Source organism: Nannobrachium achirus, assembly GCF_963921795.1.
Source record: "Nannobrachium achirus genome assembly, chromosome: 6".
In the NCBI taxonomy this organism is placed as follows: Eukaryota; Metazoa; Chordata; class Actinopteri; order Myctophiformes; family Myctophidae; genus Nannobrachium; species Nannobrachium achirus.
This window is the reverse complement of record NC_137815.1, coordinates 42048773-42073452: the sequence shown is the minus strand read 5'-3', so window position 1 is coordinate 42073452 and position 24680 is coordinate 42048773. Positions and strand designations below refer to the sequence as shown.

Sequence of the window (24680 nt, the reverse complement as noted above, 5' to 3'; positions counted from 1 at the left end):
AAACCTCTTATGTACACCAACACTGTTACTTTTCAGGAAATGGAAAACGGAACCAGTGTTCCAATGGATCCAATGTAGTTATTATTTAATCATTACGTTCTTGTTAATACTTTTCACTGGTTCAATATTTAATTATAAAACCCACAGACTTAAACACTTTCAACTTAAGAAAACTAGCAAAAATAGCCAGTCTACAAGCTCACAACTCTTCATATTGCGACAAATTGTGACACATTATGAGCTTGTAGATCTCCTATTTTTGCTACTTTTGTGTGACACTAGTATGACCAAGTAGGGCATTCATTTATGGGAGAAAAAAAACACATGAAAAGTTGAAACGTGGAGATAAAAGGTTTCCGACAGACCGACAAGACAATATTGTAGATTTGGGTGTGTGCGGTGCAGCTCGGGGGCGTGTGCGGGGAGGGAGGCACCAGGGAGAAAGCGTGTTCTGGAAACAGTCACCATGCTATTTCCAGCAAGCAGGTCGCTGGTTGTCCCTCTTTCAGCCAGCAGACCAACACTTAATTTTTCAAACGCTCAAACAACCCAATTCTGACACCGCAGTTCAGTTCAGTCCAGTCTACATCAAGACCGCATGGCGGTGACCAACGGTTAGAGCCACATGGATGAATGTTCACACTGACTCATGGATTTTCTTCCGTTCTCTTTCTCGCTTTCTTATCCAATTAACAATTTTTCTCTTCCTGAAATTTACTTTACTTTATTTCAGTACTATCATCTCTTTCCTTCTTCCTGTTTATTATATTTTTATTTTTATTTAATAATATTATAATCAAGCAGCAGGGTAGAGTCCCATTGGACCAGTTTGAATATTTCAGTGATGCAGACAATGTGTTTGTGCATTGTCTTTTTAAACTTGTGTGCAGTTATCCTGGTAACCACAGCATGACAACAGTATTTATAACAATTAACATAGCAGTGCATATCACAAGACTTGGACACAGTAACTGTATCACATATGCAGTAATTTCTCAAGACTGTCAGCACCACTGCCTTGAACGTGCAGTGTTGTTTGTTAGTAGGAATAAATACAGAAGCACTCGGGAGGAAGCAGACTAAGAAAGGGGAGGAGCCAAATTATATTACGTTTTCTACACCAAAAAGGAGGTGGTGCCTAGCCTGCGATCGCTTCCAATTTTGGTCTTTTGATCCGGTCGGGAGCGGATGGCGTACTACGTCATTTTGCAGTCAAAACGGACTACACTTTGGCTGGAAACACCAAACCGGAATCAGTTTTAACCCAGGTAGTTTCCTGCCAAAGTGTAGTCCGTTTTGACTACAAAATGACGTAGGATGCCATCCGGTCTAGACCGGATCAAACAACCTGTTTAGTAAACGAAGACCAGGCTTTCCCCCAAAAAGCGTGAGGTGAAGCGAGGTTAGGTGGTGCCCCATAGGCAAAAACAAAGAACCGAATGGGTTCCCAGATTGCATATGCAGATCGAGCCACTGACGTCAATACCTAAATGCAGCAAACACAGCCATCTATCTCAGTACAAACAAAGCATATGAGGTGAAAAGCATCCAAATGTGAGGTGAAACGCATCCAAATAAAGTTCAAGTGTAATCTGCCTTTCTGGAAATGTATTCCACTGCCGTGTGGTTTCCTAGTTGCCTTTTTATCAGCTACGGTCTCAGAGCAAAGCCCTTTATTTATTTCAAGCCATTAAAAGTTAGAGTCACAACTTAACCCTTTCCAAGCCACGGGGAGCCCCTTAATGTTAAAACTGTAATATATCGGACATCTGAGCAAGGAGTCTCAGCCGCGCCGTACTTTCCCGGACTTTGTCATTAAAACCGGAATAAATGATTTTGATCCGAAAATCGGCGATCGTCTAACCTTCCCTAGTCACCGCTCGTCCATCGGTGGCTCGTGGCTGCTCTGACATGAAACAGAAGTGACTCTCATGGCCTTTCCTTCTTCAGCCTTCCTTCCTCCCACCCACTTGTTGTTTAGACGATAGCACTAGCAGAGCTGGAGTGCTAGGTGCTAGGCTATCCAAAGTGGTCACATCGACTGTTCAGTCACTCCTGGACTATATGCATGGATCGTTATGCGCGCGGATCGCGCACGCGAAACGCACGGGGAGATCGATGCTCGGCCAAAACCACCACACTATCCCAGCGGAGATCGAGAAAATCACGGTGAGCTAATGACCTGGGAAAAAAAAAAAAAAGAAAAAACAACGGTGCGGTCCAAGAAGGAGGGGTGGCGGGCTCATGTTTATAAACATAATATTATGTCTCAGATCACAATACAATAATAGAAATCTCACGGCTAATCTACCAACCACCATTCTATTTTGGCTGGCAAACTGTTAAATGGGGTTTATAATGTAACATACAAAGACACCTTTCCCCCTTAATGTGCCGCTTGTCTGTTACTGATGATAAGTTTTTGGGGCAGCCAGCAACATTGGATATTTCATACATAAAGCCAACAGGATCAAGTTAATGTTAATATTGGCCTGCAGCTCTGGACAGAATAGGGTGGTTCAACTAGTATTAGTGGTGCAAGTCAGCACTGCACTGTAGTAGAGAAAGCAGTGTCCATTCCATATTAGAACCAAGCATTTCTACAACAAATTTATGTGTTAAAGTTTGTCTGAGAAATACTGACGGTCACTTTGAAAAACAGAACAAGTATGTATCACATTATATACATTTTAATAATTCATATTATTTGTACGAGTTCTTTAAAATCTTCAGTTAATCACTCCTAAGCAGACACTGATTTATTTGTGTGTACATGGTTAAACGGTTGAACATGTTACCGCCCCCTTCCCTAGCAGACATATCACACTACAGTGCCAGAACAATAGGAGGTGGCAGACAGCAATGTAAAGTTATATGGGTGTCAACAACCATCAACAAATAAATACATTACTCTGACAGGTTTTTATGCTGGCCAGTTCCATTATGTTCCATGTGTCAGTGACTTCACTTAACAAAAGATTAACAAATGCCCTTTCAACATAATACAGTATACTGATAAATATGAGCCGATTGCTGATCGTGTGCAACTTGCAAAAGATTAACAAATGCCCTTTCAACATAAAACAATATACTGATAAATATGAGCCGATTGCTGATCGTGTGCAACTTGCAAAAGATTGATAAATGCCCTTTCAACATAATACAGTATACTGATAAATGTGAGCTTATTGCTGATCATGTGCAACATGCCTCACTTCTTTATGTTATTCCTACTATTCCTTATTTCTCTTTGTTATACAAAGCACTTTGAATTGCCTGTGTACGAAATGTTCAATACAAATGAACTGGCATTGACTCAATTATTGCTGAATGGCATTTTGGTGGCACATAAACAGTACATCATGTACTCTGTAATGGCTCGGTGTGTGTGTGTGTGTGTGTGTGTGTGTGTGTGTGTGTGTGTGTGTGTGTGTGTGTGTGTACTATATTACCTCCTCAAAGTCATCGCTGACCCAAAGAGGGATGGGCGTGCCCCAGTAGCGGTTCCTGGAAACTGCCCAATCGCGTGCGTCCCTCAGCCAGTTCCCGAATCGCTTCTCGCGAACAAAATCTGGAACCCTGGAGGGAAGCGAAAGACAAAAGGATGAGAGACCAGGAGTTATCATTTGCGTGTTCTTGTTAGGAGAGCTTCAGTTAACACTTTAGCATACTGCAAACCTATGATTTTCCTAGAGGAAGAAAAACGTCACAAGAAAAAGGTGGAAGAGAGAGAATGAAACATAGGGAGGTGTGTGTGCACTTGGTGGTGAGGCTGTGGGGTTAAATCCACTTTAATGTCTGATTTATAATTGGTTGCTCGCTGTGTGGCACACCGACTAGGAGATATACAAGCTCACAACGTGCGTCATGAGCTTGGAGATCAACTATTTTTGCGCAAGACACTGGCGCTCAACTACGTACACATCACACATTAGATGACTTGAACACATGATGAGAATATTGCTGCCATGCTCTCTAGGCTAAGATCTAATTAATCACACATATTTGCAACTGTCACTTACTGCCACCACTTAATGAAAGCACTTAATGAAATGTTCGCCGTGATTCTCCACAGAGAGACAGAACATGTGGCCCATTATAATGCCTTATCACTTTATTGAGCTGGCCTCATATTCCAGTTCCACCTATTGTCTCTTTTGTTTCTCTCCTAAAAATAAACAGTGCAGTGGCGTCTTTATGAGGCTAAACTGTACAGGCCAACACTGCCTTCAAGGCAACTTCTTCCATTTTTTAAATACATATACAGTATATCCCTTCCTCTCTTCCATCTTTTCTCCAATCTCATCCCTTGCTCGCTCCCTCCATTGTCCATACTTCCTCTCTCGCCATGTGGCGGGCGGTGTTGCCAGGAGAGTAGTGCAGTGGGTATAAATCGACGTCAAGATCCACGCGCCAAGCAACGAGTTCATCAATTCCCATTTGCGGGAGGCATTTCTATTTAGGCCCCTAATATATCAATCTAATGTTTTTCTTTTTTTTTTTTTTCGCTCTCTCACCCTGCTCGGCCCCCTCCCTTCTCCCTCTCTTCCCTTCCCGCTCTCCGCTTGCACTAAATGACGAATTTAGAGTGCCTGTCTTGAGAGACGCACAACCGAGTCATTTTAACATGTACAGGCTCCTGTAATGAGTCATAGACACTGGGGACGGATACGTGAGAGACAGAGACTGATAAAGACACGGGTGATAAAGCGATAACGAGTGAAAAACAGGCCTAAGGCCTCATTTATAATTATGCCGAAAATCTGTTCTATATGGCAAGCAACACCAATGTGTGATAGACTACTAGATTAACAGCCTGGCCTCCCTTTATAATCTTTAGCTATCGATAGCGAGATGCAGTATTGTTCCAATTCCAATTTTGTGTGCTCTTTTATTCCAATTTCACTTGTTTTACCCTTATGCATGACAATCCTGTATCCAGTAGGACTTCTCTCTCCTGAATGGATCAAATTGGTATACCGCCCCAAAAATGTATTTTGTTTACTAAAGCGGACCCGATACTGAACAGACACTCTAGCAATGATTACTATCAGAATTACATTTAGTTTAACAAAATAAATACCACAATACCTTATTTATTAATTTCTGTGGCTATGAATTAATTACAGTATATGTTAGAAAGAACTTCCAGTGGTCAAGCCTCCCCCAACATTGGCTACCTCAGACATTCATTCATACACACATTCAGTTATAGTCTAAATGTTTCATCCAGTATGTGCATCTAATTGTACGACTGCATTCATCTATGCCCAGTCTCAAGTGTTAGATATTTAACCACATGAACCCTAGTCACTATTCTGGGCATGTCATAAATAGGCTAACATTTGCCAAAAATAGATCTACATGCTCACACGCGTTGCAAAAAGCGTCAAGTAATTTTCAGCACAGACATATGGTAAGTAGTAGATATGGTATGGTAAGTAAGAGCCGCATACCTTATTCCGATTACTGCTGTAGTCATGTATTAGTTACTGAAAATGCACAAATGCCTGTGGGATCAACAAAGTTGTTTCTTATTCCTATCAATTTATTCCATTCAGCTATTCACCCACTCGTTAATTCATTCATTCAGACACAGGCAGGCCTCTGCAAATCTTTGTTAGCTGTAGATCTATATTGGGGCACGGTGGCGCAGTGGCTTCGCCTCACAGCTAGAAGGTCCTGGGTTCGATTCCCGCCGGGGGACGATGTGGGAGCTGGGGGCGTGTTTCTCCCTCCGCGTCATCAGCGCCCACACCCTAGGTGGGGTCGGCGATTGGGCCTTTCTGTGTGGAGTTTGCATGTTCTCCCCGTGTCTCCTAGGGTTGATACCCTCACAAAAACATGCAGTAATCCTGGTCTCAATAATGCCTCCCCCTGGCCAGCCGGGGCGCTTGATGGAGGGGAAAGGAACTGGTTGGAATAACGTGTTCCTTCCACGCGCTACGTCCATCCCGGGGAAATCCCCCCCTGTCACGTGAAAAGAAACAACTTGGACTACTCATGCATTGAAGGAAGCATGAGGTCAGTCTGTTGTCTCCCCAGGCGAGGCAGAGGGAGAGCAGAGCCCAGGATTACATAGGCAATTGGCACTGGGTGAAAAAAGGGGTTGCAAAAAAAAAAAAAAAGCTGTAGATCTATATTTACTGGCTTTTAATCCCAATTCTACCCCAATGTACTGTCTATGAGATGATTCCTCAGAGTCACTGATAACTCTGAGGATGATCAAAAGATCAAAATGTCAGTCATTGTTTTTTTTTAGCACCTAAATAAAAGGCTTTAATTGTCCGAGCTGCTCCAATGTTAATCTCTACTGCAAATGCTGTCCCTGCTCCTGTGATGCACCAGACTAGCCGTATTAGGCTGATGTGCGCCGGTAGAATCCGTTTGTACTGTGAGATGAACTTGAAGGAAAATTAACGGTTACCTAAAGCACTGACATTTGGAAGTTTATTCTATTGTTTCAACTCTCAGCTCATGATCTCCATTCTGAGACACTTAACTCTGGATATGATTTGGTTTCATTAATACGATAGCGATTAGCCCGTGGCACCTCAGTGACAGCCAGTCTCCCCCGGCTCAAAACATTCTAACTGCGAAAGTGGTGATTTTAATCAAAAAGAAAGTTTAGCTTTTCTTTGAACGAAATACGATAATAAAGCTTGGAGAAAAAACTGAAGCTGTGCATCGGCCTCAGTGCGCTCACTGTGAAGGAACAAGAACGTATGCGTGCACGTATGCGTGCACGTGTGTGCGTAATATTTGTCCGAGCACCCCAGTTTGACAGCTATATCTGTCATTATGAATGTGTGAATAATGAAGCAGGGTTATCATCGCAGCGCAGTCTATTAGAAATAAGCACATCAATCACACATTGGCACCTTAAACGTTTTGCCATGCCTGAAAGTCTCTTTGCTCTTTAAGGTCCAGCTCAAATCAATGCAAATAGGCTGTTAAATAATACACTTCATCCCATATATATATACATACAGTGCCGTGGATGGAATTATTATTAAAACTAAAGCCCAAAAGGTTGTGTGTGTGTTTGTGTGTGTGTGTGTGTGTGTGTGTGTGTGTGTGTGTGTGTGTGTGTGTGTGTGTGTGTGTGTGTGTATGTGTGTATGTGTGTGTGTGTGTGTGTGTGTGTGTGTGTGTGTGTGTGTGTGTGTGTGTGTGCGTGTGCGTGTGTGCACGGCTGCACACGCATCTTAGCATACCCAGTGGCTACTCATTCATCTCAGTTTGACAGGGCCATTACCAGAGGCAGCTACTGTAGCTCAGAAAAGAGCACAGGGAGTAACAGGGGTATCGTTACTTAGAATCGATGCCATCTTGATGCTTACCTTTTCTTGACACATTCTATACATTTCATGGTTGTCTTTTTCCTGATGTTTTTACATAAAATATTGTTTGAATTTGCATTAAAAAAAATAATACATCTGAAACAAGGCATGTTTATCGGCCAAGCTAGGAGGGCTAAAAGCTGGCAAACATTACATTTTCTAGCAGCCTACATCATTTCTCTCTTGCTCAGCTGAACTGCAGTGGCTCTTTGGCGGCATAACTGAATGGTTAGGGAGCCCGCCTGGGGAACCAGAGCCCCTGGTTGTCCCTGGTTCGGTTCCAGGCCAGGGTAGAAATGTTGTTGTGTGTCCCTGAGCAAGACTCTTAACCCCTAATTGCTCACATGCTCCTTGTGGGCAGCGAATCAGCTGGGTTGGGCTGAAAATACTGAATTTCCCTCTCGGGAGCAAGTAGGTAACTATTATTATTACTATTAATCTACGTATTACGCAGGTATATGCCTCATGCTTGCTGCAGAAACTGCACCCATTCAAAGAGACAGATTCTGTATGTTTATTCAAGTGTAGCATGTTTGTTAATAAGGGAGGTAATGTGTGGGGGTGGATGGTGGTGTTGTCATACCAGATTTGGAAAATTGACCACTACTTCAGTTCATACTAGAGAGAATCAGGGCCGTAGGCAGGGTTGTTAGGGTTACTTTTAAAAAGGAATCCCCTACAGTTACAAGTTACTTTGCAAAAAAGTGTAGTCAGTAACGTAATCCGTGTACCACAATTTAAAAAGTAACTACTGGTTACTTTCAGTTACTTTTGGATTACTTTTAAGCAAAACTCGATTTATTATGACTGATAACAGTATTATCATAAAATATCTAATTTTGAAGATTTGCATACTGGATAACACCACTTGTACACATACTGTAATTCACACAAAATACTGCATGTTCAGAAAATAGGTTAGATCAGGCTCTCAACCTTATTTTTTTACCAGTACCACTCAAGACAATATTTTTCTCTCCAAGTACCACCATATGATGTTAAAATACAGTAGTGTACACCTTCCCCATCCTATTCATAGGCATGCAGGCACAGTACACACAGAAGGCAAAAGTATACCTACAAACAAAATAAAGAAAAACGACTTAATAGCTTTATATGCAAATGACTGGTACTCTCTTTCTAAGCAATGGCCAAATGTTTAATGTCCATATATACTGTATACTGTACATAGAGTAGGCATATATAAGAAATATGTATATTAACTCATTCCCTGCCAGGCCCGATAGTCCCGAGATTATTCCAATGTCTTTCCCCGCCAGGCCCGATAGTCCCGAGAATTAAAAAAAAAAAAAAAAATCAAAACATTTTTTTTTTTCAAAAAATTTTTTTGACCCCCAAAAATGGAGTAGGCATGATAGCAATCGCGAAATTGCATGTTTAACCCCCATAGCAACCCCATCTTTCAAGCATGGCAGCCATTTTGGCAGCCATCTTTGTTAAACATAGTGGCTGTTATCTCATGAATGCCTGAACGGATTTCCATTCGGATTTTTTTGTTTGAAAGCTGTGAGCAATGTGGACACACGTGGTGCATTATCTAGGCATGGGTGTGCATGATCCGTGCACACCCAATTACATGGAAGTCTATGGAGACGAATGGCAGGTGGGAGTACGGAGGTATGTTAAAATGGCGGTCAATGTGTTAAGGTGCTGTACTGTTAATTTCCAATTCCAAGCATTCACTTGTGACGTCGGCCGCCTCTCAATGCAAACAACCAACCTCTGTCACTGACATACTCTTGCTGAGAACGACCAGCATCCGTTCTCCCATCAAAAAAAATAAAAAATAAAATCATGTTTTACTCATAACAATCCATAGCCAGCCTCGATACAAGACTGACCTATGACTGTCTTGATCCAAGGCTAAACAAGCGAAGCTTAAACCAGCGCCCACCAAGTTACACCACTTTTTCATGTCAAGGACCCCCAAATGGACACTTATTAGCCAATGGACCCCCATTTATTCTATCTCTGACCCCAATTTATATTGTAAAATCAATGTTAATTTTAACTCTCACTGTACACAGTGAGAGTTACAGACCCATGGTCCATTTGTTTCCAAACTAGCATTTAGCTGGGGGTGCATTTAAATTGTGTACACTCTACAGACCCATAAGGGTCCATTTGGTTCCTAACTATCAATTAGCTGGGGACTCCCTGGGCTGGAACTCCCTCAAGGACCCATGTAGGTCCCCGGACCCCACTTTGAGAACCAATGGCTTAAACAAGCCACCTTTAGCCTGAAGCTAACACTAGCCAGATGCTATGGGAAACTTTATAAGGACAGCCTTTTGCTTACCGTTGTAGAAACAGCATGTGTAAGCCTTCATCGATCATATCAGTATCTCCTTCTGTCTTGTGTGCAGTTTTCCTTTCAGATGGATTGTTGTAAATATTCCATAAATCGTCCCTGAACCTATTTGTTAGTGTTAAACTTATCAGTGCTGCCATTGTAATTAAAGGCAGAAACAGCGTTCCAAAATAAGATTATTAGCTTTTATTTCCCAACAGAAAACGAATAAATGCCCAGTGTTTTCAACCAACCTCTCCACGTAACGCTCAGAGTAAAAACAACAACAACGTGTTACAATGGACCCGGTATCCCAGCCAATCACAGAGAGGGATACGTCAAATAGTAGTCATTGATTGGCTGAGAGACGTTCCGGGTGGAAATGGTGTCAGCAGACCTACAAATTCACAATGCGTCGCGGTTAGACACGTTGTGAGCTTGTATATCTGCTATTTTCGATGCGCACCACCGTCTTACGACTGAACATAGCATAACATGCTGCTGTTCCCTGAAGCAATGCTGTGACAATGTGTACTGGTATTTCTACTTGAGTATTTTATTGTTTGGTGTTTTTATAACTTATTTGTAAAATTCATGAGGGGAGGGGGAGAATGGAATCCACCATGTAACCCCCGTCATTCACCTCCGTTACTGTAATCCAGATTACACATTTTAAAATGTAACCTAGGACTTTACAAGTTACACGTTTTTTGTAATCTGATTACGTAACGGCGTTACATGTAATCCGTTACTTAAAGTTGTACTATGTAACTTTTTTTATAAAACAAATCTTAAAATTCTCCTAACTATTAAATCACAAAAGTTTTAGAAGATCCGCGCCGTGAATTTCAGCCTGTAAAGCCTTCTCTATATGTAAACTGAGATCCTTGCCGTGGACCGGATCTCGCGCCAAAATTGCGTCATCACACTACCGGCCAATCACAGCGAGGGTTATACAACTGCCGGCCAATCACAGCGCATCTTGAAGTGGGGTCGCTATGGCAGCCATATTTGTTGTCGCCCGCTTGTACCATCCCTTCTCTAGGTAATTTCGCCTACCAGGCAGGGTGAAGGAGTCCGTATCTCTGGAATTACTGAACGCACAGGAACAAGGGACCCCTTAAAAGATAGATCTCAGCGAGGTGGAGGCAGACGCGGGGGTCTGAAGGTACGAAAAACGTCCGAAAGACGCGGACGCGACCGCGGTTTGCTATAGGGCTAATGACCACTAGTTGGTCATCTTACACAGTATGGCTTTAACAACCCTGGCCGTAGGAACACTTGACCCTTTGGTTCATGGATAGAAAAAGTAAACCCCAAATACACCTTTAGTTTTACTCCACTATTTAATTCCTTCTATTATACTTCAAAATGCCTTTCATGTCATTCATGTATTTTATGCCTGTGTAAAGCACTTTAAATTGAGTTTGTGTAAGAAACATGCTATGCAATTAAACTACACCACTAAAAAGGTTACACCATGGGCTAGGTCTGACTGTCATGCCCTCATGATGTGTGAACTTAATAACTGAGTTGTCTGTTTGCCATTAATCCTCTATTCTTAGTAAAATATACCTGATTTGCAACTGTACTTTGGACTGCTTTTTTCCATCTACAACAAATCTCTTCACCAAAAATAACCGATCAACAAGCTTGTAGATGTGCTACTTTTTGGCTTATTATCCAAAGTTAATGGCTATTACAATAACAGGGTTCCCACACGTTTTTTTTACCAATGAATTTCCAAAACTTTTCCAGAATATTTAAACCAATTTCCAGGCCTATTTAAGTCATTCAGCGCAATAATGAGTCTCTTACTACTTCGAGTAATGCCCAAAGACAGGCAGTGTAGCAAAGATAAGCATAGAATGGTATTATGGTATAATTCCATGACATAACTGCCACAAACTTCACACGTGCGTCCCTGCAAACGCATGGAACCAAATGGCCCGAACAGACAGTTATGACGGCCGTGCATGTTTGCATCAAGCGACAGCTGAGGGCGGTGAAAATTAGGCTGCAATCACGCAACCTGTTGTATAAAACAATTTGTCTTGACTAAGCGACTGGGATCAAAGTTGTTTAGCTTCTTCGTTTTGAGATTGACAACTGTTGTTATTGCTTTTTATTTCAAATAACATTTTCAGTTTAGCACCTGCCCTTCCAAAAATGTGTACAGTACACAGCCCTGGTACAGTAGCGTTTAATATAAATGTGCATCTAAGAAATCACTATTTAATAGTCAACAAGACTGTAAAACTAACAAGACTTACCAATAGCATTTCCCATTGTTCTCCAGTAGTTTCTCCACCATGTGCTCCACTCTGACAAACCAGCTCGGGACGGCTTTGTAGATCAAAGGGGTGTCAGACCTAGGGTTACACAGACAGACACCTCAGGTTGATGGTCCCAATACAAGGATATTGTTTACTGAATACTGGACATGTAACATGAATGGTAAAGCATGTGGAACTTGTGGATGTGGACAATCCTCTAAGAATCTGGAGGGGCGAAATAGTGTGTGTGAGAGTGTGTGTGTGTGTGTGTGTGTGTGTGTGTGTGTGTGTGTGTGTGTGTGTGTGTGTGTGTGTGTGTGTGTGTGTGTGTGTGTGTGTGTGTGTGTGTGTGTGTGCGCGTACGTGCATGTGTTTTCCCTTTTCATTTGGGACTGTAAAATCTGATTCTGTACGTGTGCTCACTCAGCCAGTCAGGGATTCAGCACACCACCAGACTACCTTGTGCAAAAAGACCATGTACCTGTGGAACATCGATCTCTGCTTCATGCATCATTTACACCAGGGGTGTTGTGTGTGAAACTGGCCAAAATGTCGGCATGTTGGCTAGATGCAAGCCTGAGAAGGGATCCAATCCAGCATTTGTTTGCGCACAACTGGACCCAGCCCACGTTATGTCGCATTTTGCCCAGTCCAGCCTGTGACCTAAAACGAGTTTGACAACCCAGATTTTAAAAGAGGAAAGATGGATATATAAATGTTCTTTGGAGTTATCATTTGTCAAATTACACAAATTGGAGACTGCACAGGATAAGGACTAAATCCATGCTTTGTATTTTGTTCCAAATTGGCTCAAATAAATTCAGCACTTGCATAATTTTACAATTTGAGGCAAAGATGCTCCAGTTTATCAAGTCCTGCATACTAAGAGCTTAGCACTGGGTGTACTTGATTTCAACCCAGACTTGGAAATGTTTGTTGGATTGCAACCAATCATTTCATTTGGAATACAATTAGAATTCACAAAGCATTCACTGTGTATTTTTGAGAACCCACTGACCAGTGAAGTCTAGTCTACTGGGAGAGAGGCCTTAGCATAAATAACACTCAATAATGAATGTAGTGTTTTTACCCTACAATCCACAAAATAAGTATGAACTGCAATGTAACCATGTTTTGCTCAAACTTAAAACGAAAATATAAAATAAACTTGAGGGAAGACGATCAAAAAAGTAAAACATATTTTGGTTGGATCATTTTATCAACATCAAAATATTAAAAGGGAACAAATGACCACTGAGGCGGAATTCATTATTATAACTCAGAATTTAAGCTTGTTGTGGTTTGCAGCACACACACTGTGCAGTGAGTGTTCACTGTCACAGCATTTACCATAAATGCAAAGGTAACAATCATGCCATGAACACTGCACAATGAATGTGATTGTAGTCTTGATGGGTGGACTTGTTCATCACCACTTGCAATTAGAAAGGGCACATCTTTTTGTACGTTTGTCATCATAAAATAGTTTAATCTTCAGGAGCCCCAGTGGCTGCTAGCAACTCCATAGACACATCTCCACATACTGTACTTACTGAGGTTAATTAATCCTGTTTGGGTTAGGCTGAGCTGCTCGAAGTGAGGGGCGGATGTGACAGGGAGGGAGGGGGACAGAGAGGGAGAGAGACAAAGAAAAACAAACCCACGCAGTTCTCAGAAGAGGTGAAAATTAGCCTACCCAGGTGTCATGTTTCCCAGGTGTGATGGAGTCAGACAGCAGCATGGAGGCCAGTGTAGATGTTTACTTACACCCCCCCCCCCCCCCCCCCCACTCCCTATCTACCCAGGTGTCAAAGTGCATCATACAAGTGTGGCGGAAAACCTTTGTCATCTACCCAAGTGTCAAGGTGGACAATAGGGGCGGCATAGCTCAGGGGTAGAGAAACCGTCATTAGAGCACGAAGGGTTCCCAGTTCAAATCCGGGCTCCCCCTGAGTTAATGTCAAAGTGTCCTTGAGCAAGACTCCAATCCCCTAGTTGCTCCCGGTGAGCAGGTTGGTGCCTTGCATGGTTTCCTCCGCCATCGGTGTATGAATGTGTGTGTGTGAATGGGTGAATGCACAATCTATGTAAAGCGCCTTGGATAAAAGCGCTATATAAATGCACCATTTACCATTTACTAATAAAGTTGTGGGGTTTCAATTACCACATTTTTTGAGGTTTGAAAAATGCCATATCCTCAATAGCCTGCACGATTTATATATTTTAGTTTCCAATATTATTTTATTTAACGAGACAGGAGAGTGATTACACAGCAGTTTTTAAATAAAATATGTTGTTCAGTATATTAATACTGCTTGTATTGACTGATGAAATATTTGCCATGTTGTGCAGTAATATAGGAAAATGTGATGGTACAGTGCATTGCAGAATCAAATCGTTATCTGGTGAATTGTTATCGAATTGTGAGGGCAGTGCCAATGCAAACCTCTAGATGTTAGTGGGTGTTTTTGCCCCAGGGGAAGGGTACTTATGAGTGTGTGCTCACACAAGAAAGTCCTAATGTGTGTCTGTGCCATCACTCTGACCGTGGATACTCAGCAAGTTTGAAGGGATCCTGTGCTGAGCTTGCAGAACATCTATTGACATTCTATGCTAATGCCGCTGAAGCAATCAAGAGCACACTAGAACCACTACACTTGTGGTAGCTATTAACAGGATATATCCGGACAAGCGAGTACATGGTCAGGTTAGCACATTCAGACTTCTGCCGGAAGCAAAATAGATACCCATTACTGAAAGAGAAAACACAACATGGCGATATTAAATTAAGTGTCCCTAATTGCTATTACCATTGAAAACAAATTACTGAAGAATCACTGATGTAATGGTACAGAGTATAAGACATTCAGATGAATGTTTATGTGAAGCAGATGGCTAAAGCTGGCAACATAGCCCAAAAGTTTTGGCTTACTGAAACCAAACAAGTTCTCGGAGGACTACATTGTTTTATACAATGTATATCTGTTTAAAGAGCTGGAACAGTGATTTATTTTTTATTCACCTTCATCTCCACAGTTTGTTTTCATCGCCCTCTGACGTGCTTTGACATAATCCGTCTCAGAAAATGTGCCAATTTCAGGCAGACACAGAGGACAAAGTGTGAGTTATCTCTCTCCAATACCTCAGTGAGGGATTATAGAGGTTTTCACCTCCTAACCTCCTCAGCCAACCTTTCTTTAAAACTGGCCATGGTACATTGACGGCAGATTGCAGAAATAAAACCATATAAATCACAAGCGCACCTAGTTTCTGAATGAACACAAGACAGTGTACACATTGGTATCACTGCACTGATGTTCAGCTAGTTGGAACATCTTGGAGGTGCAAGGACTGTAGAAATGACCTTGGGCAAGGTCTTTTGGAAATTTTCTGCACAATGATATAATGTTGTTCTTATTACCTCACCGTAATTTGTTTGTGCAACGAGTGTGTTGCAACCGGGGGGCTCTCTCCATTCCGACGTGTCTCCATTCCGACATTGACTTCGTATTGTCAGAGTGGCAACATAGTGTCGGAATGGAGACATGTCGGAAAGGAGACATGTCGGAATGGAGACATGTAACCGTTGCAACCACAGCGTTGAAAAGAGATACTACTCTGTTACATGGCATTAGGCCTGTCACAATTATTACCTAATCACCTTGTCGCAATTACCTGAGAAAAACAATAATTTTTGCATAATCCTCAGAATGGGTTCCTTTCTTCTGTATAAATTCATCTGTTGAAAAAAATGTTTTTCAAGTAACATTTCATGATGGTGACAGCCATACTGTACATGGGCATCACACATGTGTTTCTTACCTCCAGCAGAATGGGTAGCTATGCTTGTAAGAGCTGGTATTGACCAGACGGCCATTCTCCTTCAGCCACTTGATGATGTTCTTGTCTGCATCCTGCACAAGTGACATGACACAAATATAACGGTATAATGTGGTTTGCATTAAAGGGTGGGGCATTCATTCCCTATTTACAATACATCGTTCCTGAGTAGGCCGGTCCCCGACTAGACACTCGGCCACCCGACAGACAGATACAGAGATCTCCATATATGGGCATAAAATGGATGCAGACAGACAGATACAGATATCTCCAAGTATGGGCATAAATGGACACAGGCAAACAGATGGTCAAAACAGGTCCTATGACAACAGGTATAATGGCCCCTGACTAGACCTTTGCCCGGCTCAGGGCCCGGCAAATTGATTTAGTCTTTTTAAACCAAAGTCAGTCATTGGTTCTAAATATTGGTTTGAAAATATTTACGGTTTATTTCCCAACCACAATGTCATCTCTCTCTCTCTCTCTCTCTCCATCTGAGCCCACCCTGCATTTTCCCAGTAACTCAGTTTACAGATTGGTGAGACATTTTTGTATTTAGTAAAAATGGTCTCTTTCCCCAAATCGGTTCATAAATAACCACCCTACCTACATACATCGTTGACCAGGGTCTCCCAGGTCTATACGTTGCCCCCTCCTTTTTCCCCCCACCACACCAAAACTCTTTGACTAAAGTAGGTGGTGTCCAAGCTCACAACGCATCGCAACATGACACGTTATGCTTGTAGATGGGCTATTTAGGGAGAATGTTTGCCCATTATGGCATGCCCGGAATAGGGATGCTAGGATTCATGCGGTGTAAAACCTATTAGTACTCTAGTGACAGACTCATTGGAAACTGGCACTGTGACATGTACAGTACTGTAAAGCTTGAGTTATACTTAGTTGTGCTTGGGTGTTGTGCCGTGCCCTGATAATAGCATAGCTACAAGCACACAACGTGCTGCACTGCAATGTGTCGTGAGCTTATAGATCTGCCGTTTTCGGTGTGCGACACCCGTGGGCAACAACGTATAAATCAGGTGCTACAACTTCAGCCCCTTAGGGCATCAGCTTACTCTACCACAGAGACAGACAGCGATAACAAGGCCCTCACTCAATATTCATGTCACTCAAATATTTCCACATATATGTGATCCTTTTGGCGTCTTGTTACCACAAGGCATGATTTATGACCTGGGTGTCCAGTTAAAAACATAATAATAATGCTTAATCAATCTTGTCTTGAAAATATTTTGAGCCTTTCCAAAACACTGTGTGCCTGTTGTTGAGTTGAGAATATTGTGCTGCTGAATATTTGGACACACCGACTTATTTCTGTATCCCAAAGGTTAAATTAGCTGTGATTTTTGGAACAGATATACAATTAGTGTAATATCACTTATAGTGTGTGCCAGCGCCTACGTCATTGTAGTCCTTAGCGGCCATTTCTTGGGTAAAAACACAGGTGTTTCAATTGTTTGATTGCATAGAACTAATGCTATAGTCTAATCAGAACACCTGTGTAAGGCTGTGTTTACCCAAGAAATGGCCGCTCTTAGAACTACATTTGGCACACCCTATATGCCGATATCTCATTTGGCTGACCAGTTGAAACACTTTTAAACCCATCAGTGATTTCTTTTCTCCTTCGTAGTTACTGCACGTTGGCTTTGTAGGGCAGTTTAATTCTGCTACAAAGATTTAGCTTCTTAGCGTTGTTTCACTTGTACAGGAAAAAACATGAAATGTATATATTGACACTTGCATTTTTACTTTCATACCATAAAAAAGGTACCAGAAGAGGCCAACAGAGACAGGCCATAGAGATGACAGACAACAGACTAAAGCAAGCGATGTTTAATAGAGAAATAAATAATTCATGCTTTTTTTTGGATGCATTCACGTCAAGCTTTATTAAGTAGTAAATGGTAAACAATTATGTCAATAGTCGGCAGTTCTATTACATAAAACATTTTTTGGGGGGAGGAGAGGATCGTGGGGTGTTGCAAAGGCCACAATTGGAATTGGGGGTTGTTTTATTTGTTTTGTTTTGTCTTGTTTTGTTTGAGTAGTTTCCGATCATAGCAGGGCGTTGTTTCACTGTGAAGGAGGTGCCATCCCAGAGTCAGAGTCAGAATCAGAATGATCAGGGATGGGTAGGGAAGGAATGTGAAAGGATAGCACTGGAAGGATAGAGTAAGGGAGCGGCAGAGGGTGGGAGAAAGGTGGGGTTGGCACTGGCAGGGAGAAATGATGGGAGTGTACAATTAACAGTGAACTAATAGGAAGGCAGAAATGCATAAGTCCAAAAAGGAAGAGAGGGCAGAGTGGCGTAATGCTAAAAAGGGTCAGACATAGATGTTTAAGTGGGGGGATTTTGATGGATGCAGTGGTGAGGACAGGGAAGAATGGGACAGACATAGCAGATATTCTTGGAATGTGGTAGGAATCATAAAGGTAGGGCTGGTGGGTGCTGTCCAGAGTGGGTAAGGCAATGGCAAGGTAAAGGGTGGGTAAAGTTCAGCTGAGTTCCTCTCTCCGTGATGGTATTCTCCGATGGTATACTCCTTTGGCATTGCTATGGGATCTGAAGCACTCCTCAGCTTGGAATGACTTAGGCTTCTACCTTGAGTCCGAGCCTCTGCTCCTCCCCTTCCAGCAGCTTCCTGTAGGTGGCGATCTCTGCATCCAGCTTCAGCTTGATGTGCAACAGCTCCTGGTAGTCCTGCAGGTACTTCGTCATCTCTAGCTTGGTCTCGCAGAGCTGGGCCTCCAGCTGGGCAATGACTCCCTCCAGGTTTCCCACCTTGTCCATGTGGGCCATTTCCATGTCGTCCAGCTGCTGCTCCAAGGCCATGTTGCGAGCCCTGAGCCCGTCTATCTGGTTCTGCATGTCTGTCACCTGATTAACGAAGGTGGTGATCTCCTCCTTCATGGCCATCATTGTCTCCTCGTGTTTGCCGGCATGCACCTTGAGGGTTTCAAACTTCCCCTTGTACCACTTCTCGGCCTCCTGAACATTCTTGGCGGCCACTGACTCGATCTCTGCGCGCATGTTGCGTAGGTAGGCGGCCAGGTTGGGGCGGTCACCGTCCATCTCAGCGGTGACCTTGGAGTCCTCGATCTGCCTGAGGAGGTCGGCCACCTCTTCATCGTGCAGCTTCTTCAAGAACTCGATCTCAGCCACCAACTGCTCGACACGTTTCTCCAGCTCAGCCTTCTGCAGGGTGGCGTTATCCACATCCTGGCGGAACTCCTTCAGGATCATCTCCGCCTCCTCTTTCAGAACAAGCTCTTCCTCCAGCTTGAGCCTCCAGACCTCCACCTCCTCTTCAATATACCCCCGCTCTATATCAGCTGCTCCCTTCTCATTGGTTAGCAGCTCTATCAGGTCCCGGACTTCCTTGAACCTGAGCTCGTACTCTTCTCCAAGACCCGAAGGACCTCCCTTATAGCGGCCCTGCAGCTCCGCCAGCTGAGCTTGTAGCAGAGCGTTCTTCTGCTCGAGTGCCTGGACTTTATCGATGTATCCCGCAAACTTAACGTTGAGCTCCTGCATCTCCTCTTTCTCGTTGGCATGTTGCTGGTGTATCTCTGTGCCCAACTCCACTGCCGTGCCCTGGACCGCCGTGCCCTGGAAACCCGAGCGTCCGCGGCTGTCATACGAGGCCCCGCGGCATCGAGATGGTGACGGGCTCTGAACCCGCACCCTGCTGCTCACCTGCAGGCTCTTCTGGCTATAAGATGCTGCTCTCATGTTGTCTTTGTTGCGGGCTCAGCGTGAAGGGTCTGCTGTGAATAGCGTGTTTGTCGTTTCCGTTTTAGTGGGTGATAGTTCCCGTAGTGTTGTAGGGTGACCTTTTCTTTCTCTCTCGCTTGTTCTATCTTCCTCTGCTGAGTCCACCGTCCAACTGACACGCTCTCAGATCAGCCGCTGGGCTTTTATGGGCCCGGGAAGAATGTCTCAGACAGCCTTGAAACTCTCGCAGGGTTTTGACATCTCTTAAATGCGGATTATGACAGTCCTCCAGAGGACTGCACCGCCGTATTCTTTATTAGCTAACGACGCATTGTTAGTGGCCAGGCGGGTGGAGTTCACTCCCTGGCCTTCACACCAGGGCGGGAAATAGTGATCGGAGCGTGTATGCCTGCTATTTTCCAGGCCTCCACTCACTTAGGGCAGCTGCGATGAAAAGGGTGTGTGAGGGCGGGCAGCCGGGCACACGGTGCATTGTGAAGCAATGACGATGTGCTTTGGCAGCACGTTTCCCTGTGCAACGTTCCGACACAGCTCTGCCACAAGACTCCCTCACCACTCTCCATATCGTGTTAGTTACGAAGTCAACAGGAATGGTTTTAAATAACACAAGAAATTAACTTGCTCAAGACATTGGTGCTGGAAACGGCACCTTTGTTTACAATTTAATAAATATCCATGGGAGCATGATCCATTGCAGACTATTTTTCGATTCTCAGATGTTCTTCTATCCAGTACCTGTTATTTCACTGTCTGGATGTTTGTGTTTTTGTAAACATTTTTACATAGACAAACCCACATGATATACATGTATATAACCTTAAAGCACAAAACAATCTTCAGTGTTATTTCAACTATTTTGACTCTTTTATATTCTGGACCCCTTACAGGTCCATTTGGGACCATTTTTACAGTCTCAAAAAAGTAGAATACACACTGAGGATTTCACTGTATATTACTAATGGAAAAAGACAGGAAAATGAAACAGAAAGCTACCTAGGAGTGGGACAGTCATTGTTACGTGTAATCTGGCATGTTTTTTAATGATTTAGGAAAAGATCACAAACATGTAGCACAAGGTTGTCAAAATATTTTTTTGTTCCTGTGTAAACTCTGCTGTGTTTATGATACAGAGCAGTAAACAATGCCACCTCACTGACCTCGGAACCCACGATCTCCTCAGCACAGTCTGCCACATTATTCCAGATGCACATAAGAATATTTGAGAGGGGCGAACTCACACTGCTTCAAGAAGAATCTCCCTCTTTCCATCTAGATGGCCTTGCCATCCTTCTATTCAACAGTATATATAACTTAATTGATCAGGCGTCCCAGGGGTCTACTTGGTCTTTTTTTCCCTCTACACCACATCTCTTTGCCAAACTACAAGTTCACAATATCTCACAACTCGATGCATTGCGAGCTGTTGGAGCGGCTATTTTTGGCAGAATGTTTTCCTATTACGACATGCCCAGGATAGGGAGGCTAGGGTTCAGGTGGTGAATTATAGGCCAACTTCAGCAAATCACCCCATGATATATAGGTTAACCTCTGGGGTGAGGTCGTCTACCGTCTATTTTCTCCTGGTTCCACCCTCGCTCCAAGCATCCTTCCCACCACGCACCCACCCTGCTGCCATCAGGGGTGTCACAAGGGGGGGAAAAGTGGGACTGAGTTACTAGGGCCCAAGGTGGAGGGGCCTTAATTATTTTATACTTTAGCTCACAGCGCGGCACTCGGTGCCGCGCTGCGAGCTTGAATGTATGTATTTTTCAACGAACATTTGTAACTCAAATTTAGATTCTGGGGGGTCCCTGGAACTGAATATTTTGAGATGGGGGTCCTTCACATGAAAAGGTTTGAGCACCACTGACAAAGAAACATAGGTTTTTCAAAAAACCTTAGAAGGATTTGAAATATTCAAAGATTTGCACAAATTTTCACGATAAAAAAAAAAAAAGTAGCAGATCTACAAGTTCGCAGCGCGGCACTCGGTGCCACACTGTGAGCTTGTATATCTGCTGGGGGTTAAACCCCCTCCCCCTATGAAGAACATCTATGGGGGGCCCACAGTGAATCCTTGTACCCAGGGCCCAAATTTGGTGCGACACCCCTGGCTGCCACACACAGTTTCCAGCCCTCCCCGACACTGAAGCGACGCTCACCTTGACATACTGTCCCACAAAGTCTGTGACCTCTGGAGTGAAGCAGCCTGAGGCGTCCACAGGGCAGACAGGAGCCTGGTCCCTCTGGATGATGCCATACTCCATGCAGATTCTGTGATCATCCTACATTTGTAAAGACAGGTGAAAAAAAAAAAAAAAGAGAACATGTACTCGTCATATTTATTTTGGCTTTCTGTGAAACAAATACTTCCACGTGGCTCTTTGAGTGACAAATACTATTTAAATGTTGATTATCTTTGTGTAACCTGTGTTTACAGGGCATTCAGTTATTGATAAGTGAATGTTTTACAACTGTGTTTTTGATGTGTTTATAATGCGTTAATCGGAATTAAATTATTCTGTAAGACATGGAACTAAAAGCTCATTCATTCATTCATGTACTGTAGTTAGCTTCAGAGCTTCAGTGGGCCATTGGAGCCTTTACTGTCCTGTTAATCATCATGTGACGACTCAGCAGGGACATTCTACATGTTGCTAAAGTTAAATGAGTCGAAGACATCCAGATCATGTAGACCTACTATACAAAAAGGTACAGCCATAGCAAATATACCATATAACTGTAAAACTGAAATCTTGAGGAATATTATTTCCACAGAAACTAGTCATCTTCCCACTTTTGCTTTTCAAAGATCAGTCCAAGTTAGTTTGGTTAAGTTCCTTAACATTTTCCAAAAGGGAAAGAGGTTGCGGTCACAGGCGAAAAGCTTTATTTAACGTGTACATGTCACTTGTACTGTATTCATTGGCGAAATATGAATGAAAAATGAATGCCCTAGTTCCAGGTCCTATAAGCTAAAAAAAAAGTCACATACATTTTTTTTGTCAACTCTCAAACTACATGGGGTTTAGCAGCAATTAAGATTTGTCTGAATTGCCCCATTTCACCTGAAAAGCCTGACTCTCCATCTCCTGATGAAGATTATACTGCAGTTCATATGTAATGGATGGTGTGTTTTGTCATTAACACATTTGGATGATGGATTGGATGATGGCCTCAAACAGCATGTGGGAAATATAGAGAGATATGAGGTCTTTAAAAAAGTGTCCAGTGTTGCCTTTTTCTGTGGATTAATATGCAGAGAACAGTGTTCTTATCCATGGCATCACTGGTCATTTATTTGTTCCACTCCGTAGCGTTAACTTATCATACTTGGTGAGTGGTACATTGGAACTGGCTGTGGAAAATTACATAAATACTCATCACTGGATAACTGACTGCGATCAATAGATAGAAGATCACTGGAAAATGAAGAAAATTATCTTTGCCATCACAGAACTGTATGATTAAATAAACGTATTAAAGGAGTAGTTCACCCCCAAAATGTTTTTTTTCCTATTGATTAGTCACGCCATGGAGACTAGAGTTCAATAATATGTTTAGGTTTTTGTCGCATTCCTAAGACAAAAATGTGATAACAATAAATTTACCCCCAAATTTACCCCCATTGATTCCGGATGGGGACCCGTTTCGAAACGGCAATGACAAAAACCAAAAAATCCCCCCCCCACCCCAAAGTCATTTTGGGGGTGAACTACTGCTTTAATGATAAAATGTAGCCAAGAGATATTGACACAGTAGCAAGAGTCCACAGCCGTATAGGCTGCTGTGCAACCTGTGATGGAGAGGAAACAGGGGAAAGGGGGGAAAACTAATAAATGCATTTGAGAGAGAGAGAGAGAGAGAGAGAGAGAGAGAGAGAGAGAGAGAGAGTGTGAGATGGAGTTTCTACAGCTGGCTCCAGCCACAGGGGGCATCTATCTGCCCTTGCACAAGGTCATCTAGTCTATTAGTAATGACCCAATAGCTCCAGTACCACTGCAGTGATGGCCTCAGGGACTAGGATTAAATAGATACTGCACAATTCTCTATACGATATGGATTATTATAAGCTAATAAATATAAACATCACAATGTCCAATAAATATACAAGTATAGGCCATTATAGCTGAGTGGTTAGGGATTTATTAAAATTATTGTATAGCCTAAGACCAAGTACATGATAATTGCAATATCCTACCCATGCAATCTCAAACATTAGGAAATATTGTTTTATCATAGTTTAATGGAATTATAAAGACAAGACAAACTAGTAACAGCGATGGGAAGCTACACAACACATAACCCTTCCACCACAATGAGATAATACAAGACTTTGTAACATTTTGTTCTGGGCTGGCACAGAATTATGGGGCCAAATGATATTACAACACTAGGATGATGAAATAAATCATGTAATAAACTCCACGTGTGTCTGAGGTAGAAAGAAATAATAATGAAAGAACTCACAGCTCCAAAGTAGGGTGCCTGGTGAACCACTCCAGTACCCTCCTCCTCCTTGACGTAATTATCCGTCACCACGCGGAACGCACCTTTCTCTCCACACTGGAGTGAGATGGGGGAGAGAGAGAATGAAATAAAGTACGAGAGAGAGAGAGAGAGAGAGAGAGAGTGAGAGTGTCGGGGGGAGAGAGACAGACAAAGTGAGAGAGAGAGAAAGAAACAGATGGGCAGAGGAATAGCATTGTTTTAGGAGGCGGAGAGGGATGCCTGTTTGTGTTAAGGGAGGTCATTAGATTGAGCTATAGTTCTGACACTGGTCTGAGGCAAAAAATGATACAATGTGCAACCGCCGGAAACGAGGAAAATCTAATCTTCTCACCTTGGAAAAGTACTGGAAGAGAGGCTTGTATTTCTTTCCTTTCAACACCTTGCCTGGAAATCTAAACAAGACAAATCACACACACACACACACACACACACACACACACACACACACACACACACACACACAGTTCCAAAATTATTAAAATAGCATCTAGTATATAGTACTTTGTTCCAGCTTCTCTCGTATTTCATACTGTACCTCCCCTGCGCTGCCAACCATACAGTACAGTGAGCTTTAACTATGCACTGGCATATAAATGACAAAACAGAAGGGCAAAGTGTATTATGAGGGTACTGAAACA

At 42.8% G+C, this 24680-nt stretch overlaps 2 protein-coding genes across 2 annotated transcripts in view; both read right to left on the bottom strand.

Annotated features, from left to right (window-relative positions):
• iars1 (isoleucyl-tRNA synthetase 1) overlaps window positions 1-24680 on the bottom strand; it is an 86201-nt gene that overhangs the window by 44117 nt on the left and 17404 nt on the right. Inside the window, exons 9-14 of the mRNA XM_080729003.1 lie at window positions 24374-24434; window positions 24001-24096; window positions 21693-21815; window positions 15753-15844; window positions 11928-12026; window positions 3453-3579 (exon numbers count right to left, since the gene is read on the bottom strand). Of these exons, the coding sequence (XP_080585129.1) occupies window positions 3453-3579; window positions 11928-12026; window positions 15753-15844; window positions 21693-21815; window positions 24001-24096; window positions 24374-24434 (598 nt within the window). The remainder of the gene's footprint in view (window positions 1-3452; window positions 3580-11927; window positions 12027-15752; window positions 15845-21692; window positions 21816-24000; window positions 24097-24373; window positions 24435-24680) is intronic.
• LOC308286340 (vimentin) lies at window positions 18385-19527 on the bottom strand (the record flags this gene model as incomplete). The annotated part of the gene is made up of 1 exon (XM_080727337.1): window positions 18385-19527. One exon carries the CDS (start codon window positions 19525-19527, stop codon window positions 18385-18387), a length of 1143 nt encoding a protein of 380 aa, XP_080583463.1.